At 42.3% G+C, this 21,090-nt stretch overlaps 1 protein-coding gene across 1 annotated transcript in view; it reads left to right on the top strand.

Moving 5' to 3' along the window:
- Positions 1 to 20,859, top strand: part of LOC136836226 (SH3 domain-containing protein 21-like) — a 49,734-nt gene extending 28,875 nt beyond the window's left edge. The window contains exon 2 of the mRNA XM_067100229.1: positions 20,412 to 20,859. Coding sequence (XP_066956330.1) covers positions 20,412 to 20,859 — 448 coding nt within the window. The remainder of the gene's footprint in view (positions 1 to 20,411) is intronic.
- Positions 20,860 to 21,090: the final 231 nt, after the last annotated feature.

Raw genomic sequence — 21,090 nt, 5'->3', positions numbered from 1 at the left:
ATCATCCCGATTCCCGCCAGAGGGCCCTCCGAAGAAGTAATTAGATTCGTGGGATCCTGTGCCATCGGTGTTTAAGTTTTAGAAGAGAGGGAATTCTTTAAGCCACTGAAATGAGGTTGGGGCTTCAAAGTTTCGTGTGTGGAGATTGCATTCGGTGATACAATGGCCTTGGAATTGGCACCAGAGGCAAGGGAATTTCATCTTCCCCCTGTCTGTCGGAATCAATAGTTTTGAATAATAATAATAATAATTTTTACTATTTTTTCCTGTAGGTGGGTAGTGCCATCAATGCACCTCACGTGGTGCACTGCAGGCATTACTTAAGGGTCTTTGCAGCGTCTTCGGCCCCTAGTTGCAACCTGTCTCATGTCTTGTACTTTACCTCTGTTCATATTCTCTTTCTTCCATCTGACTCTCCACCCTCTCTAAAAATTGTTTCCTAATGCAACTGCGAGGTTTTCGTCCTGTTACGCCTTTCAGACCTTCTTACTGCCAACTTCCTTTTCAGCGCTGAATGACCTCATAGGTCCCAGCGCTTGGCCTTTGGCCTAAATTTTATGTTCTAGACACTCCTGTAAACATGTATTGAAGGTGATAGATAGCTGTATTTAATTTGTAGAGTTTTCTCTGTCTTTCTTATAATTGGTTTTTCCTACTTACTGCATTCTGCCAGTTACTCGCTGATGTTTGTCATTCTTTGAGAGGAAAGCAGTTGCAAAGTTGGGTAGTTTTATTTCGGACGAATACACTATCAATTACAGACAGTGAACAGTATTTTTGAATTTTTCATTTAATGAGGAGGATGCACATTAGTTTCTCTGAAAATAGAAACTATCTCATCCCGGCCTTGCCTGTCACGTCCACTTTGGCCCACGCCTCAGATCTTAAAATCTACTGAGGCTAGAGGGCTGCAAATTGGTATGTTGATCATCACCCCTCCAATCATCAAATATACCAAGTTGCAGCCATCTAGCCTGAGTAGTTTTTGTTTTATTTAAGATTAAAGTTAGCTATAATCGTGCGTCTGGCAACGATGTATGACCCACCACCGGGCCTTGATTAAAATTTCATGGGCCGTGGTTAAAGTTTCATGGGCCACGGCTCATATAGCATTAAATCAGAGACCACCGAAAGATATATCTATTTTCAGTGGCCTTGATCATACCCTGTACAGAAAACACGATCGCGCCGAAGAAACTTCTGCGCATTTTTTACTTGTTTTTCACAAGTAGTTGATTCAACACAAGAAAAATGCTACACGCATATTTGGTGTAGTGTTTAGCCTCGCTCTATCTTTGGTTTTTATAAGGATAAATGAATAATGAGTACGAATGAGATTGTTGCTCTCACTTGCTTCACTTCTTTGTGGATTTTTCTGTTTGTTGTGACCCATTTTACTTATTTTGCGGCACACTGACGGGTCGTGAACCGTAGTTTGAAAAACCCTGAGCTAGGCGACGTAGCCTAGATTCCAGGCCACCGTTGCACTCGGGCTCCGCTGAGCATGCGTGATCTCAGCCTACATTCGATCCCCTGCTGACCATCTCGTATGTAACGAACAAGACTCACCACGAATGACAGTGTACTCCCGTCTTTCGGCGTGACCATGCTCAGCGGAGCTTGAGTGAAACGTAGCCTAGGTCAACACTGGCGAAGACTCTCCTGAAGAAGGACAACTCCACGGAGGATGAACTCCCGATTTCAGTTACCATCGTCGTTACTCTGTAATTGATAGTGTATGCGTCCGGAGTAAAACTACGTGACTTTGCAACTGCTTCCCTCTGCAAGAATGACAAACATCGGCGAGTTACTGTCAGAATGCAGTAACTATGAAAATCAACAACAACATTAATAATAATAATAATAATAACACACATGTAACATAAGCAAGAAGTGGGTAGACCCCTCGCTTAAACACGTCCTGTCAAAAAAGGATGTTTGCATCTCTCGAGTTAATCTTGTATTGAGTCTTCTCAATTTTTTTTAATTCTTTTTCTCTTCTACGTTAAAATTTGACAATAATTTCCAAGTGTTCATACTTTGGTGGAGACAAATACAACAGCTGTGTGTGTGTGTGGTGTGTACAAACTATGAACACTGGCTAGTTATTGGCCAGTATTACCATAGAAGAGAAAAGAATTATAAGGAAAATTGAGAAGACTCAGTATAATAATAATAATAATAATAATAATAATAATAATAATAATAATAATAATAATAATAACAAGTGAACCATTATGACTAGATGTATTGCATTCGAATGCAGATCCTAAATGTAAATAAAGGTTTTTTTATTATGACTGAAAATCGCCGTGTAACCATAGAAAGAAAGAGGAAAGCTACAAAAAAATTCTTCATTATTTTATATAGTTTATCTTCCTCTCCTCCATGTGACAGTCATTTTTATTACCATTATTTCTCTTCATATATACACTCCGTTTGTGTGTGTGTTCCACGAAAATCGTACCAGAGTTGGGCCTCGTTGCTGGCAAGAGGTCATTCTATTCTGGAAGAGACAAGGATCGAAATAGAGTACATTTGAGAGGGATGAGTGTCGAATAAGGCAGTGGATTGCTCGGTTTGGCGGAGATCTGCGGTCTCCGGAGACACGTCCCGTAAAGTACAAAGGAACTAACAGTTGAAAAAAGCACCGGAGTATATTCAGTAATCGTCGGAGGTCGGAAGGTCGTTCAAGTTTCTGGATAAAAATGAGTTGAAGTAAAATGGTAGCAGTCCTCTCGACCTACCCCTTGAGGACACGAAAACTTACATCAAAACTTACGTCACATTTTTTCCTCTCCAGAAAACTACGACTTCCTTCTTCTTCTTTCTTCTTCTTCTTCTTCTTCTTCTTCTTCTTCTTCTTCTTCTTCTTCTTCTTCTTCTTCTCTAAAAATAAAAAACTTGTATTTTCATTTTATCACGAGGGCTCCTAAGCTGCTGTGTCCCGGGAATCGAAGCCCAGATCGTCGGGGAATCAGATATTCGTTTTATGTCAACTTTTTGTCGCAGCTAAAGTAAGAAAGTCGTCTTAACCTAAAGATGTTTTTGACAAGAAAATAAAAGATTGGCTTCAGTTTTCTCTCTCTCTCTCTCTCTCTCTTCTCTCTCTCTCTCTCTCTCTCTCGGGAATACTGACTTATTACTAGACCTGAATAACTTTTCATTACTATCTCCGACTATTTTGTATTTACATTCTCTCTCTATTCTCTCTCTCTCTCTCTCTCTCTCTCTCTCTCTCTCTCTCTCTCTCTCTCTCTCTCTGACGTTAAAAGGGGGGAATTTGCCTCGTGCAGACTTTTTTCAATGTCTGACAATTGGTGTTTAGTGGGGAACAGCACTTTTGCTTTTATCTGATCTGGGACAGGTTTTTGTCTGTTGCCCACTGGATAAAAATAAACACATTCTTTTATTCTTCAGTTCAGATATGTTAGCCATTAACTCATAGTGAGTCAGTGTACGAAATCATTCACTTCATTATTTATTAAATTTAGAAGTTGATCGAGGCATTCGCTCTGGTTAGTCGACTATGAACAACGAACACTTTTTTAAAATCTTCTTTGCATAAAATTGAAAATTCAGTATTCCTCTGTAAAGCATCTCGAGAATAACATATTCGAATAAATTTGATATTTGTTATCATTCCGAATGTGCGATAACATGAAAAAGCACGTTGAAAGGACCAACTAACACACCGGAGAGAACAAAGTTACGGAAAAAGAACAATTCAGTGCCAGTATAAATGGAATGGAATAAGTCAAAGGCAAGCGCTGGGCGCTATAATGAGGTCATTCAACGCTGAAAGGGCAATTGAAAATGAAAAGCTTTTAAAGGTGTGACTGGAGGAAAACCTCAAAGCAGTTGCGCTATAAAACAATTGTCAGGAGAGTGTGGACAGTAAGATGTAAGAAAGAGAACATGAACAGAGGTACAGTAAAAGGAATGAAAGGGGTTGCAGCTAGTGGACGAGGGAACGCTGGAAAGAACCTCTAGTAAAGCCTTCAGTGCACCGCGTGAGGTGTGCTGACGGCACTTCCCCCCTACGGGGCATATCTTCCATTACTTCTGGAAAGCAATAAATTAAAAGAAGGCTGTTTTCCTTTTATAGGTTTGAATACAATAGGCCCCAAATAGCTGCAGGGAAATGGAGTTTAATTCATTAAAAAAAAAACATGTAATTTGCTTTATGAATCTTTTTCCAGCGCCAACGATCGACAAAAATGACGATGGTAAATTGAGGAATAGTAAAATCCTCGCAGAAGAGATGGAAAAACAGGATAATAGTGCAGCAGATTGCTGTAAAATCGTTCAGATAGTGGCTCAAGCATGAAATTTTGCACAAACTTATTCCTAAGACTACGCTCCTCTTAGAAAAGTTGCTTTGGCCACCCTGAGGGGTCCAAGATGGCGGCTATTTTCAAAAATGGCGCCATCTATGTTGAGATTCACTGGTTTGGGAGCATCTGTTGGATGGAATATGCCAATTTTTTTAAACCTCGACTTTTAATTTATAAAAATGTTCCATACCGCACATTTTATTGAAAACCCTTACTAAATGAATTGTAAACCAAAGATGGCGTACAAAATGGTTGCCATAAAAAGTTTTTTCATCCACAGCGCTAGAGACATAGAGACCAACTGTTTTTATTTAATGGTATATTCATGTGATCAGACAGTTTAACTAATATGCACTATTTTAAACTGAATAGTAATGGTATGGTCACATACAACATTGTGTCTAAGACTGTAACCATAAAAGAAAGAAGAGGAACATGGACTAAATGCGAACTAATCTATGTATAGGTCTCTCAACACACCTTTGAAAATTGAGGATAAGAAGGTAGGCATGGCATGACACGTTGGATGCTCAAAGCTAGATTATCTACTGAAAGAGGCAATGTTATCTAGATTCCACATTTGCAGGTGCACAGAGCTGTGCAGGAAGACCCAGCTTGTAGCACTTGCACCTTCCCAACAGCCTGCTTTGCATCACATTGGCGCTGCTGGCAACTCTAGCTAAGGGCAGTTGGTTGTCCAGAGGACTTACAATGTTTCACCAGACTTTTGCCATCCCTGTCAGCAGGGTTCTCTGGCTGTGGCTGACACTGGGTGGCCTGCCCCACACACAACCAGCCTGGTGCGCCTTGCGCTGGTGTGTTGAGGAGAGCTCCCTGGTTGGTGAATGGCCTCATATGCCCTTTGTTTTCTGGCAAAACATATCAAGTCTAGCCTCATCCACAATTGCCAGCAATGCTGGATCTCTATACATAATGACAAGCCTCTCAGGACCTTCAAGTCCTCTTCCACTCTGAGAGGGTAGTGACTCAGTTTTGAGAACAGCAGTGGACTCTGGAAGATGTTCCATGTCTGCCAGGCAGTCTTCCTGCCCTTGCTCGAAGGCTGACACTGTATCACAGCCTGTGAACACATGGAAGAAGAGCATGCCATCGACCTTCTCCTGGGCTCCAGAGGAGTTGCACAGGTCATGCACAGCAATCCAGCGCAGAGCTCTGGCCTTGGCCAAATGCCACCCATAGCTACTCTAGCCTAGATCAGGAGAGTGGAGAAAGCACTGCTGCAAACAAAGAACATCTGTGTCATTTGTTTAACCAGATGGTCTTGGCTCCATGTTCTGTAGCATATCGGCATGGTGGAGAAAGATGTGTGTCAGCTTCACTAAGAGCACTTTTCAGTCCCTGAAGACTAGTTTCAGGAGTGTTGAGACAGCAGACCTCTTTCGTGGCAATGACAAACATTTGTGGCTGACATCTGGGCAACTTTGTCTAGGAACTGAAAACAACTCTGTCTTGTTGGCATCGTGTCTTAGAAATTGCGCCAGTTGGATGGAATTCTGTTCTTGTCTCACCTTGCGCTTCCTCCTGACCACGTTGGAGCCTGGTCTCAGCTTTGAGGCTGATCTGTGCCATACATCAAATACAAGATGTGACAGATGTGTACTTGCTGCTATAGGATTGTATCACAGGCAACAAAGTGTGCATAGCCCTCAAAGTCTTTCCCTTTCTTTGTGGCAAGGTATGGACCAAACTGATCCATCTACAATGAGGACATCAGTCTTTGGTTTCTTTGTCTTCTAGTGTAACATGACTCTCCAGGACCGAGGTCAGCTGAGACTCTGGAGCATGTGCACCAGCCTACCACCCTCACTGGGGAAGCTGGGAATGTTTTGAGTTCTCGTGCTGGAAGAATTCCTGCAGATCACATTCACGCTCTGACAGGATATAAATAGCTTTGAAAAGCTGTAATCCTCCCTTCAGAAGTTTCTGTTTTGACTTTCTACAGGAGCAGCTTCTTGCCTGAGAGAAGTCAGTTCTGTTCTTCTTTATTGGCTCATAGAAGGAGACTCCATTGCATGAGAGTCAAACTTCTGAAATTTAGTGCGCCTCCTGTCAAGGTGTGTCTGTAGAAGTTCTGCTGATTGGGGTGGGCAATATATTTGTTGTCAATGAATACAGATCCTGGCTTTCCCTTCCTGAGTAAAGGACTTCCCCCAAAGTGTTGCAAAGTTATCGACAGCTTGCTGACTCTCCTCCAAGAATGTCTTCTGCATGAGGTGTTTGTTCATGGTGTGTTGTCTGCCTGGCTAGACCTCTTTACTTTGAACCTCTGTTTCGTATGCAGACACCAAGCGGATGATCTCTGGGCAACCACCATCCATCTTCTGGAGTGCTGACGGATCTTCAGTCAGCCCAATGGCTCATCAGCCCCTTTGCAAAGGCATTGGTCTGCTCATGAGCTTGGTCAAGAGCCATTGCTGAGAATTGGCTGGACTGGTCTTGTGCACATAAAAGTTGCCAGCCCTTGAACTCCTTGTGCAACTCTGGGTGTGAACTCTCTAGGCAAGTAAGCATGTCCCTGAGGTGAATAGGCAGCCAACGAGCATAGTTTTAGGCTATTGCTGGAAAGAAGTAGGTATCAGCTCATGCAGTGCCTGGGCAGTAAGAGGACAAAATTGGCCCTGGAAGGACCTGATCAGTAGGAAGACCTCCACAAGTTCCATAGACAACACCATGTGCCAGGTATGAACATGTGACTCTGCTGTCTTCTGGCTGGTCACACTCACTCCTCAAACTCTAATGCCTGCTCATTGTTGTTTGGTTTTCTCAGCACAGATAGTCAGTGTATACTGTCCTCAGGAGTTTGTACAAACTAGAGGGCAAATCTGTGCATCTGCTGTGTCCTGAGTTACACTTGCAGCTGACAGGAAGGATTCTGCAGTTCCAGATGAAGCAACTCTGCCCCTCCACCAGAGCTCCTGTCCAACCACTGCATGAAGAGTACAGAGATGTCGTGCTACCATCTCAATGCCACCAGACCACCAAAAACATTATCAGAGCCATACTGATCAGGCCTGCCACTGCACCTGCTTTTTGCTACGGCACAGAGATTGGCTGATCGAGCAGCGATTATGGGGTATCTGGCCAGGTTCAGAAAATCAGTGACATCCTGCACTTTCTGCATCACGTGTTTGATCTGTAGCAACAGAATGAGCCTGATACGAGGAGAGGCTTAATGAAGTTATGGTTACTTCAAATTCTGGGCTTCTTCATTGAACGTGATGAGCTGACCACGTCGATTCACTGTATCTATTTCCTCTATGGGTAGGATTATGACTTTGTCTACTGATACTCCAGTGCAAGCCTGTGGCCCAAGATATCTGTGGTGCTTTGGTATTGCAGTGTTTGGTGGTACAGGGTTCTTTTGTTTGAAAGGGAAGCTGGTGAGATGTTTCAGAATGTGTCCAACATTCAGGCACCGACCTCTTTTTCTCAGATGCAAACTTTAGTTGCTGTCTTTCCTGTCCAGTGTTCTATCATGGTGGGGTGCTGAAATATGAGATGCTAGTTCCATGGGAAGGAGGTAGTGGTAATGATTACCCAGATAGTTGTGGTCACGATGTTGTCCATCACTGCAGTGGTGAAACAACCTTTCCAGTACTGGGGACAAGACCCACCCTCCTCTGCACATTTCTTGCTAACTGGCATCTCCTAGCTGTGTAGAGACCAGTACTCTGTCATAAGAGATGCTGAGGCCATACTGATGAGTGATTTCAACCCAGGTTTCTCTTCCTGGTTTTGCATGAGACTGAGAGTCCCATGTAGACTGGGAATGGTGTTTCCTCTGTCTTTGGAGTGTCTATGAGTTGTTGTCTCCCTCTTTTTGTATCCCAGGTAGGTTGAACTGCATGAGCTGTGTGGCCTGGTCTGACTTTGATGCTCCCAAATCAATGGCTGCTTGACTTGATATCAGCCCATGCTAAATCCATCCTATAAACTGAGCAGCAGAGGAGGCACAGAATTCTCTAAATGCCAAGCCTCAGAAATGTGCCCATCAAACCGTGACTGATGACTCAGTATAGACTTTCTGAGAATATTTGCTGCTTTAGCAATGATAACTGCCTCTGAAAAGATCAAGATGATTGGCAAGTGCTTTTCCCATATCCTTTGGGAAATGCAAGTAATACATCTCTACAGATTTATGATTTCAGTTCTGGGAATTTCTGCCAGAAGTTTGTCTTGAGTCTCGTGAATTTACACTTTGGTGACTCTACACCTACCTGTTCCAGACGTTGTTAGAGGTGGCAAATATCTGCCAGCCGAAATGCACTGGATCATCTGAAACAAGGTTGTTTTCAACATATATGTCATCAGTTCTGACAGAACTAGTGGATACACATCTGATTCTGACTCAGTGCTACCTTGGTCTTTCCTCAAGGCTCCTCAGGAGGACCTTTTTCTGCTGTAGAGGGCACAAAGACAGGCATGGTGATACTTTAAACTCCTGTGCAATGACATCCCCACCAGTCAACTTAGTAAAGGAGCTTGCCATCACTAAGTATCTCTGCACATTCACGCAATTTCAAGTCAAGGCCCTTAGTACTAGCCTGTCTGAGATCAGATGCAGGTGCCACTTTCTCACAGAAATGCAAACTTCATTGTCATGACTGGTTCGGCGCAGTTTTGCACGACTAGTCTCAGTGTTGCTGGTCTGGTCATTGGATTGTCGCTTTTTGTACGGTCCAGCTAGTGCTGTTAAACAACAAGCCGACAGTTCACATGGTATTTTGCTGCATTTTTCCCTGAGAGTGGCCTCTATGTATCACCTTCATCCAGCCTTGCTGGATCCATTATCAGTGGCATTTCATTAATTTCACTGAACATGGGAATGTTCCTTGCCAGCATTGTGTACCCATCATGGTCTAGGACATGATGACTTGGAGGGTGATGTCAAGTGCTCACCTCTTTTGTCCTTCTGAAAGACAACACAAACTCCAGTTTGTTTTTCTACTCAATATTGGATTGCATCACATTTCTGCCATGATTTACTTTTGATTAAGGCCGAGGGTTATCCCCTTTACCACCTTAAACAAAGCACATTCCTGTATGGGATTCAACTAGGTCTGGTCTCCCTACACCTAGCCCGATCATTCATCCAGTGCCATTTAAGTCCCGTGTGATCTGTACACCATCCGGTAAGTACATGAACCATCATGTACAGCCCCCATACCCTTTGGCTCAGCTCGGCTCTCCCGGCACTGGCACATCCTGTCTATTCAGGGTGCGGCTATCTAACTATAGCTGGTCTGGGGCTGTTAGAAAGCATTTGGGACACTAAAAACCAAACTATACTACACAACTACTAGTCTAAGACTACAGGATTAGTAAAGCTGGATTAGCTACTGAAGACATGCTGAGTTACACAGCAGTGATGTCACCAGTGTGCCCTGGTTGTGTGCAGACATTCACTCTTTTTACATTTATTAATTTTCCTTCAAAATTGATGAGTTATTCGAAAGAGATGGCCTCATTAGGATCTAAAACCACAGAAACCAAGATCCATGCTTAAAACGATAATTGTTGAACAGGCATTATTTCTCATTATAATTATTGTTTCTACCTTTTCTTGGCAGCCATATAGCCCTCTATATTTAAAGGTAACTGTACTGGGAAGCTACAGAAACATAATATTCACAAGAAATAGTATGGAAGAGCTACCTACCATATTGCTAGAAGCAAATACATGCCATTCTAGTGAAAAATTAGCCAAATCTGTCGATACCGGCCGCCATCTTGAATTTGGCATACATATTAAATTTTGCGTGGCCAGCGCCTCTTTTTGATAGAGGGAACTTTATAGAGCACTTGTGCAAAATTTCATGCTTGTTTCACTATCTGAAACGATTCTTATGAAATATGCAATTATCTGCTGCACTATAAAGGAGAAGTAGGGAAAGAGGGAGCCACTGTCTGTAGCGCACAAAACGTGCCCCTTTGAAAAAGAAGACTGATAGATCCTCGGCAAACAAAACCTTATGTTTGTCTCGGCTGACTGATATATCCTTAGCAAACGAAGGCATTGTTTGTCACGACTGACTGATATATCCTTAGCAGACTGTTATAGCCTTAGCAAACGAATACTTTGTTTGTCTCGACTGACTTATATATCCATAGCAGATTGATATAGCCTTAGCAAACGAAGGCATCGTTTGTCTCGACTGACTGATATATCCTTAGCAGACTGTTATATTCTTAGCAAACGAAGGCATTGTTTGTCTCGACTGACCGATATATCCTTAGCAGACTGATATAGCCTTAGCAAACGAATACTTTGTTTGTCTCGACTGATTGATATATCCTTAGCAGACTGATATAGCCTTAGCAAACGAATACTTTGTTTGTCTCGACTGATTGATATATCCTTAGCAAAGGAAGGCATTGTTTGTCTCGACTGACTGATATATCCTTAGCAGACTGTTATATCCTTAGCAAACGAATACTTTGTTTGTCTCGACTGACTGATATAGCCTTAGCAAACGAATACTTTGGTTTGTCTCGACTGATTGATATATCCCAGCAGACTGTTATGAATTTTAGCAAACGAAGGGCATTGTTTGTCTCGACTGACCAATATATCCAGCAGACTGATATAGGCCTTAGCAAACGAAGGCATCACGGCTTGTCTCACTGACTGATATATCCTTAGCAGACTGATATAGTTTTTAGTAAACAAAGTCATCGTTTGTCTCGACTGACTGATATATCCTTAGCAGACTGTTATAGTCTTTTACAAAACGGATACTTTGTTTGTCTCGACCTGACTGATATATCCCGCAGACTGATATAGCCTTTTAGCAAAACGAATACTTTGTTTGTTCGACTGACCAATATATCCATAGCAGACTGATATAGCCTTAGCAAACGAGCATCGTTTGTCTCGACTGGACCAATATATCCTTAGCAGACTGTTATATCGCCAGCAACGAATACTTTGTTTGTCTCGACTGACCGATATATCCATAGCAGACTGATATAGCCTTAGCAAACGAAGGCATCGTTTGTCTCGACTGACTGATATATCCTTAGCAGACTGATATAGCCTTAGCAAACGAAGGCATCGTTTGTCTCGACTGACTGATATATCCTTAGCAGACTGTTATAGCCTTAGCAAACGGATACTTTGTTTGTCTCGACTGACTGATATATCCTTAGCAGACTGATATAGCCTTAGCAAACGAATACTTTGTTTGTCTCGACTGACTGATATAGCCTTAGCAAACGAATACTTTGTTTGTCTCGACTGATTGATATATCCTTAGCAGACTGTTATATCCTTAGCAAACGAAGGCATTGTTTGTCTCGACTGACCGATATATCCTTAGCAGACTGATATAGCCTTAGCAAACGAAGGCATCGTTTGTCTCGACTGACTGATATATCCTTAGCAGACTGATATAGCCAGTAGCAAAATGAAGGCATCGCTTGTCTCTGACTGACTGGATATATCCTTAGCAGACCGTTACAGCCTAGCAAACGAATACTTTGCTTTGTCTCACTGACTGATATATCCTTAGCAGACCGTTATAGCCTTAGTAAACGGATACTTTTGTTTGTCTCGACTGACCGGATATCCATAGCAGACTGATATATTCTTTTAGCAAAACGAAGGCATCGCTTTGTCTCGACTGACTGATATATCCTTAGCAGACTGTTATATCCTTAGCAAACGGATACTTTGTTTGTCTCACTGACTGATATATCCTTAGCAGACTGTTATATCCTTAGCAAATGAATACTTTTGTTTGTCTCGGACTGACCGATATATCCATAGCAGACTGATATAGCCTTAGCAAACGCATAGACTCATTTGTCTCGACTGACTGATATATCCTTAGCAGACTGTTGTATCTTTAGCAAACGAATACTTTGTTTGTCTCGACTGACCGATATATCCATAGCAGACGATATAGCACCAGCAAACGAAGGCATCGTTTGTCTCGACTTTGACTGATATATCCTTTGCAGACTGATATAGCCTTAGCAAAACGAAGGCATCGTTTGTCTCGGGACTGGACTGATATATCCTTTAGCAGACTGTTATAGCCTTAGCAAAACGGATACTTTGTTTGTCTCGACTGGACTGATATATCCTTAGCAGACTGATATAGCCTTTAGTAAACGAATACTTTGTTTGTCTCGACTGACTGATATCCATAGTAGACTGATATAGCCCAGCAAACGAAGGCATCGTTTGTCTCGACTGACTGATATATCCTTAGCAGACTGTTATAACCTTAGCAAACGAATACTTTGTTTGTCTCGACTGACTGATATATCCTTAGCAGACTGTTATAGCCTTAGCAAACGGATACTTTGTTTGTCTCGACTGACCGATATATCCATAGCAGACTGATATAGCCTTAGCAAACGAAGGCATCGTTTGTCTCGACTGACTGATATATCCTTAGCAGACTGTTATAGCCTTAGCAAACGAATACTTTGTTTGTCTCGACTGACTGATATATCCTTAGCCAACTCTTATTTCCTTAGCAAACGAAGGCTTTGTTTGTCGCGACTGACTAATCAATCGAATGTTGCTCACCTTCCTCGCGCTTTAAATCCTGAGTTACTTCTCACCAAATTTACTTCAGATGTTTTTCCTGCGAAGGATATTCAGTAGATCATACTTCATCTTGATCCTAGACCGACTGGGTAGGGAAGATGGGGTGGGTGTTCCCAACGTCCAAAAATCAGGTCTGGGGTCCTAGCGTCGTTTCCCCGAAATTCAGTATTTTGTCACTTTGAATTTCTGAATCTAGTTTTTCCAGACAACTGAATATTCGTATGCTTCGAAGGACTATAAAACTGATTGGTTTGATTTTATGAAATGTAGGCTGTTCAGTACTTAAGAAAATGGAAAGAGGTAATTGGAGTGGTTGGACAGCAAACTAAAGAGATCCTGAAAATAAAGGAGATGACGCACAAGGATCTAAAGCGGAACTGGGGGAATATCTCACAGTTGTACTAAGAGGTAACAGTTGAAAGTGGTTGGACGGTCAGCGGGATGTAATCTGAGGCTGAAATCCAGCAAAACTAAGACTTTGTTGACTAGCTGAGAGAAAGAGAAGGAGAGAAACAGTCGAGAGCGACAGTTGTAAGAAATCGAGAGAGAGAGAGAGAGACAGTTATGAGGAATCGAATCGAGGGGGAGAGAGAGAGAGAGAGAGAGAGAGGGACAGGTATAAGAAATCGAGAGAGAGAGTTATAAGAAATCGAGAGAGAAAGAGAGAGAGAGAGTTATAAGAAATCGAGAGAGAAAGAGAGAGAGAGAGTTATAAGAAATCGAGGGAGAGGGAGAGAGTTATAAGAAATCGAGAGAGAGAGTTGTAAGAAATTCGAGAGAGAGAGAGACAGTTATAAGAAATCGAGAAGGAGAGAGCTGAACATAGGAAGCTGTCAGTCGGGATACAGCGAATCCAAAGGCCATCCCCGAACCAAGTTTTCAAGCTCTCGAAAGCAAAGATGTCGAAATGAGTAAAAGCGCCCCGTCGGAAGAGCTGACTGCGGGTCGCCGGAGACCCCGGAGTGAAACAGGAGTCAATTCGAGATTGACTCGTACAGGAGAAAGCTCTCAGATAAGCCTGGCCGCCAAAGAAACGTTTTCTTGTTGGGGAAATCCGAAGCGACCGTGACGGTGACGGTGAAACGTTTGAGATATGAGGCGAGACACGTTGCCTTCAAGACCCGTTCCTTGCCAGGGCTTCTGATGGAGGTGGGGGTGGGGAGAGAGGGAGAGAGAGTTTTAAGAAACTGAGAGAGACAGAGAGAAAGCTATACGAAATAGGGAGGGAGAGAGAGAGTTACAAGAAATTGAGAGAGGGAACTATAAGAAATCGAGAGAGGGAACATAAGAAATTGAGAAAGAGAGAGAGGGCTATAAGAAATCGAGAGAGACAGTTATGAGAAATTAAGAGAGAGAGAGAGAGAGAGAGAGAGAGAGAGCTATAAGAAATCGAGAGAAAGATAGTTATACGAAATTGGGGGGAGAGAGAGAGAGAGAGAGAGAGAGCTATAAGAAATCGAGAGAGAAAGGGAGAGAGAGAAGCAGTTATAAGAAATTGATATACATACATTTATGTATATGTATATATGTATATGTATATATATATATATATATATATATATATATATATATATATATATATATATATATATATATATATACAATAATACATGCACACATACCCTTCACACCTTTCATACATGAACTTGAATTGTGTATTGAACTCTGCAGAAATATTCCGCACCATTAGCTCACGAGCAGGACGTCGAACGCCCCTCCACCCTTGTCTTGCCAACATTCTTGTATACTAAGACCTTTCCTTTCCAATTAACAGTGTCTCTTTTACACCATCTAACCAACCCTTTCTAGAACTGTAATGTTCTCAGCTACCTATCAGCTCCCATTTTTTCCACATGGTCGAACCATTTATTTCAAATGCTTTCAGTTTTCAAACTTCACTTCCATAAAGTGAAGTTGACTTGATAGTCCCTTCATACACAATCTTTCTTACTTCACCCTTTCTGTAACTCAGCTTTTCTCTCATCCTACAATCATCCCTTTACTTTATCCTAAATCCTGATACAAATCAACTTTCTAATTCTTTCTTTAAACCTCCAGCTGAAAGCCCTTATGGGTAGAGTCAACATGCTATAAGCCCAAGAGGGCTCCAGAGGGATATCAGCCTGCCTCCATTCTTCCACCATTCTTATTAATATTCACAGCTCCATCTTCCTGGCTTACATTTACCTTATTCTTGCTCCCATTTAGTCTCAACTTTCTACTCTTGCGAACGCTTTTACACGCTTACTAGTTTATGCATTTTCTTTTCACTATCCCAATCAGTATTGCGTCATCTGCAAACATCAGCCATTCCACACAACTTTGCACCAACATTCACTGTCCCTCCCCTGACTTTTTTCATCAATTCAGCGAAGATACCAAACAGTTATGAAGGAATAATACCTCATTTCAGACACGCTTTAGCACCAAACCAGTCACTCTCCGACCTACTTATTTTAACAAATGCATCACCACTTTTTTTTAAAAAGCTTCTAATCATCCTCAGCTCATCTTCGATACCATGCATCGTCAGTTTCCTCCACATTATTTTTCTATCAGTTCTGTCAAAGCTCGCTCTTAGTACATTTAGGTCAAATACAGCTTTTTTTCGTTTGCTTTTAAGCTTCTTGAGGAACTGTTTGATAACAGAAACTTGTGCACGCAATCTTCTTGTTTAAAGTCACACTGTTCATCCCCTGTCAGTTTTACTGTCGTCAGTTTCACTTTTTCTATGGGAATTATATAAACGAACTTTACTGTACATACACACAAACATGCACACACAAACACATATATATACAGTATATAAATATATATATATATATATATATATATATATATATATATATATATATATATATATATGTATGTATGTATATATACACACATATATATATATATATATATATATATATATATATATATATATATATATATATATATATATATATATATATATATATATGTGTGTGTGTGTGTGTGTGTGTGTGTGTATGTACAGTAAAGTTCGTTTATAGCGAATTCCAGGGGACTGTCGTCTGCAATTTGTTATAGGCATCATTCGATATAAAAGGAGACACTTGAAATGATTGGATTATCTTCCATGTTTTGATACAGAATGAATCCCAGACGATAAAGTATCGATCTTCCTCAGTGTATCAAGATTTCTAATGCATTTCAATAAAAGTTATTGTTAGCTTAAGAACTGGATATGTATCTTAATGTTTAAAACAAAATTAAAGTTATGCTTGTAGGTCTTTTTTTATTCAAACCCTTTGAATGAGAAAGTAACATAGCATAGTAATATAAAACATTTCATTGCGCATTACACACACACAAAAGCACTAAGCTATTAAAAAAAACATTTTTCACTGTAAAAAGTCAGCTACGGACTTCTGTACTAATGAGGAAGTGATGCATTTCTGAAAAAATGTCTCCATATCAGACAGACTATTGAACATGCGGTCTGGGACCTCTTTCTTTGTTGCAAGTTTCCGTTGGAGTTTTGCTTGCGATAAGTTGGAGTGATTCTCCGTCTGATATGACGTGTTCTTCTTCTTCTTCTTCTTCTGCTTCACTGGGATAACAGTTGTATGATGTCCGTTTAACAATAAAATTATCACCTCGTGACAACAGGTATTTTTTACTAATAAAACTGTCACCGGGACGTACAAAATGGTTCGTTATATACCTGATTTCGAAACAAATAATTCGTTACATACCTACAACTTTAAGTTCATTTATTTGAATTGCGACCGGGGAATTCACTTTTCATTCCTTGTAAGCCTGAATTCGCTACAAGCCTTTACGTTATAAACGAACTTTACTGTATGTATGTATGTATGTATGTATGTATATATCAAACGTAATTCGTAGAGAACAGCTGATACTTAATTTCATGGATAACTAAAGGTGCTGCCCGAACTGATTAGAAAAACTTTGTTCTATTAATAGCAGACAAAACAGGTCATTTCTAAGCTGCGTCCACGAGAAAGAGAGAGAAAGAGAATGTCATAATTAGAATTAGCTTTCAGGTCTTTCAGTTCTTCCTTCCTGCCAAGAGCAGTTTGGAGATTAAAGGGATAGAGGGAGGGGTCGGACTCTACATTTTAATTGCCTCAAATTCCAAGAACGTCTTTGTTTCGTTTCTTCCTGAGGCATTTTTCGGGATTCCTTCAGCCTCTCCTGTTCAGTTCAGTAGCGACTCAATGCTCGTGTTCAGCTGGATAACACAAGAGGGTTATTATTTATTTATTTTTTCTTTTTTAATAACCGACTTCATTTCTTTCACAAATGTCGGTGCCACATTGAAGTCGGGCAGGGTCTAAAAAGGTGCTACATTCAAGTCGGGCAGGGCCTAAAAATGTGCCACATTCGAGTTACGCAAGGCCTAAAAAGGTGCCACTTTCAAACTGGGCAGGGCCTAAAAAGGTACCACATTCGAGTTACGCAAGGCCTAAAAAGGTGCCACTTTCAAACTGGGCAGGGCCTAAAAAGGTGCCACATTCAAGTTGGGCAGGGCCTAAAAAGGTGCCACTTTCAAATTGGGCAGGGCTTAAAAAGGTGCCACATTCAGGACTGGGCATAAGGCCCTAAAAAGGTGCCATTCAAGTCAGGTCGTTCCACATTCAAGTTAGGCAGGGCCTAAAAGGGTGCCACTTTCAAATTGGGCAGGGCTTATAAAGGTGCCACATTCAAGTTACGCAAGGCCTAAAAAGGTGCCACATTCAAGTCGGGCAGGTCCTAAAAAGGTGCCACATTCAAGTTGGGCATGGTCTAAAAAGGTGCCACATTCAAGTTATGCAAGGCCTAAAAAGGTGCCACATTCACGTCGGGCAAGGTCTAAAAAGGTGCCACATTCAAGTTGGGCAAGGCCTAAAAAGGTGCCACATTCAAGTTGGGCAAGGTCTAAAAAGGTGCCACATTCAAGTTAGGCAGGGCCTAAAAAGGTGCCACATTCAAGTTAGGCAGGGGCTAAAAAGGTGCCACATTCATATCGGGCAAGGCCTAAAAAGGTGCCACATTCAAGTTGGGCAAGGCCTAAAAAGTTGCCACATTCAAGTTGGGCAAGGTCTAAAAAGGTGCAACATTCAAGTTAGGCAGGGCTTAGAAAGGTGCCACATTAAAGTTAGGCAGGGGCTAAAAAGGTGCCACATTCAAGTTAGGCAGGGCCTAAAAAGGTGCCACATTCAAGTTGGGCAAGGCCTAAAAAGGTGCCACATTCAAGTTGGGCAAATGCTAAAATGTTGCCACATTCAAATTAGGCAGGGCTGAAAAAGGTGCCACATTCAAGTTAGGCAGGTCCTAAAAATGTGCCACATTTAAGTCGGGCAGGGCCTAAAAAGGTGCCACGTTCAAGTTGGGCAGGGCTTAAAAAGGTGCCACATTCAAGTTAGGCAGGGCCTAAAAAGGTGCCACATTCAAGTTAGGCAGGGCCTAAAAAGGTGCCATTAAAGTTAGGCAAGGCATAAAAATGTGCTACATTCAAGTTGGGCAGGTCCTGAAAAGGTGCCATATTCAAGTTAGGCAAGGCCTAAAAATGTGCCACATTCAAGTCAGGGAAGGCCTAAAAAGGTGCCACATTCAAGTTAGGCAAGGCCTAAAAAAGGCACCACATTCAAGTCGGGCAGGTCCTAAAATGGTGCCACATTCAAGTCAGGCAAGGCCTAAAATGGTGCCACATTCAAGTTAGGCAGGGCCTAAAAATGTGCCACAATCAAGTTAGGCAGTGCCTAAAAAGGTGCCACATTCAAGTTAGGCAGGTCCTAAAAAGGTGCCACATTCAAGTTAGGCAGGGCCTAAAAAGGTGCCACATTCAAGTTAGGCAGGGCCTAAAAAGGTGCCATTCAAGTTAGGCAAGGAGTAAAAAGGTGCCACATTCAAGTCGGGCAGGTCTTAAAAAGGTGCCACATTCAAGTTAGGCAGGGCCTAAAAAGGTGCTACATTCAAGTTAGGCAAGACCTAAAAAGATGCCACATTCAAGTTGGGCAGGTCCTAAAATGGTGCCACATTCAAGTCAGGCAGGTCCTAAAAAGGTGCCACATTCAAGTAGGACAGGTCCTAGAAAGGTGCCACATTCAAGTTAGGCAAGACCTAAAAAGATGCCACATTCAAGTTGGGCAGGTCCTAAAAAGGTGCCACATTAAAGTAGGACAGGTCCTAGAAAGGTGCCACATTCAAGTTAGGCAGGGCCTAAAAAGGTGCCACAATCAAGTTAGGCAGGCCTAAAAAGCTGCCACATTCAAGTTAGGCAGGGCCTAAAAATGTGCCACATTCAAGTTAGGCAGGGCCTAAAAAGACGCCACATTCAAGTTAGGCAGGTCCTAAAAAGGTGCCAAATTCAAGTTAGGCAGGGCCTAAAAAGGTGCCACATTCAAGTTAGGCAGGGCCAAAAAAAAGGTGCCACATTCAAGCTAGGCAAGGCCCAAAAAGGTTCCACATTCAAGTTAGGCAGGGCTTAAAAATGTGCCACATTCAAATTAGGCAGGGCCTAAAGAGGTGCCACATTCAAGTTAGGCAGGGCCTAAAAAGGTACCACATTCAACTTAGGCAGGGGCTAAAACTGTGCCACATTCAAGTTAGGCAGGGCCTGAAAAGGTGCTACAATCAAGTCAGGCAAGGCCTAAAGAGGTGCCACATTCAAGTCAGGCAAGGCCTAAAAAGGTGCCACATTCAAGTCGGGCAGGTCCTAAAAAGGTGCCACATTTAAATTGGGCAAGCCCTAAAGAGGTGCCACATTCAAGTTAGGCAGGTCCTAAAAAGGTGCCACATTCAAGTCGGCAAGACCTAAAAAGCCCCATTCAAGTCGGGCAAGGCCTAAAGAGGTGCCACATTCAAGTCAGCAAGGCCTAAAAAAGGTGCCACATTCAAGTTGGCAAGGCCTAAAAAGGTGCCACATTCAAGTTGGGCATGGCCTAAAAGGTGCCACATACAAGTTGGGCCAAGGCCTAAAAGGTGCCTAATCCAAGTCAGGCAGGGGTAAAAAGGTTCCTAGTCCAAGTTGGGCAGGGCCTAAAAAGATGCCACATTCAAGTTAGGCAGGTCCTAAAAAGGTGCCATTCAAGTCTGCAGTGGCCTAAAAAGGTGCCCACTCCCGGAGGTCGGGCAAGGCCTAAAGAGGTGCCACATTCAAGTCAGCAATGCCTAAAAAGGTGCCACATTCAAGTTGGCAAGGCCTAAAAAGGTGCCACATTCAAGCTGGACAGGGCCTAAAAAGGTGCCACATACAAGTTGGGCAAGGCCTAAAAAGGTGCCACAATCAAGTCAGGCAGGGCCTAAAAAGGTTCCACATTCAAGTTGGGCAGGGCTTAAAAAGATGCCACATTCAAGTTAGGCAGGTCCTAAAAAGGTGCCACATACAAGTTGAGCAAGGCCTAAAAAGGTGCCACAATCAAGTCAGGCAGGGCCTAAAAAGGTTCCACATTCAAGTTGGCAGGGCCTAAAAAGGTGCCACATTCAATTCTGGCAAGGCCTAAAGAGGTGTCACATTCAAGTTGGGCAGGGCCTAAAGAGGTGCCACATTCAAGTAGAGTAGGTCCTAAAAAGGTGCGACATTCGAGTTGGGCAAGCTCTAAAGAGGTGCCACATTCAAGTCGGGCAGGTCCTAAAGGGGTGCCACATTCAAGTCTGGCAAAGCCTAAAAAGTTGCTACGTTCAAGTCGGGCAAAGCCTAAAAAGGTGCCACATTCAAGTCGGGCAAGGCCTAAAGAGATGCCACTGTCAAGTCGAGCAGGTCCTAAAAAGATACCACATCCAAGTCAGGCAAGGCCTAAAGAGGTGCCACATTCAAGTCGGAAAGGTCCTAAAAAGGTGTCACATTCAAGTCGGGCAAGGCCTAAAAAAGTGCCACATTCAAGTCAGGCAGGGCCTAAAGAGGTGTCACATTCAATTCGGGCAGAGCCTAAAAAGATGCCGTATTTAAGTCAGGCAGCTGCTAAATAGGTGCTACGTTTAATTCGGGCAGGGCCTAAAGAGATGCCACATTCATGCCGGAAAGGTCCTAAAAAGGTGCCACATTCATGTCGGTCAGGTTCTAAAAAGGTGCCACGTTTAAGTCAGGCAGGGTCTAAAAGGGTGCCACATTCAAGTCGGGCAGGCCCTTAAAAAAATTATGCGTTTGACATGTGAGAGAGAGAGAGAGAGAGAGAGAGAGAGAGAGGGGGGTTTCTCTAT

This window comes from Macrobrachium rosenbergii, chromosome 56, assembly GCF_040412425.1.
Source record: "Macrobrachium rosenbergii isolate ZJJX-2024 chromosome 56, ASM4041242v1, whole genome shotgun sequence".
In the NCBI taxonomy this organism is placed as follows: domain Eukaryota; kingdom Metazoa; phylum Arthropoda; class Malacostraca; order Decapoda; family Palaemonidae; genus Macrobrachium; species Macrobrachium rosenbergii.
Note: the sequence above shows the minus strand (reverse complement) of the source record. Positions and strands in the feature narration are given on the sequence as shown.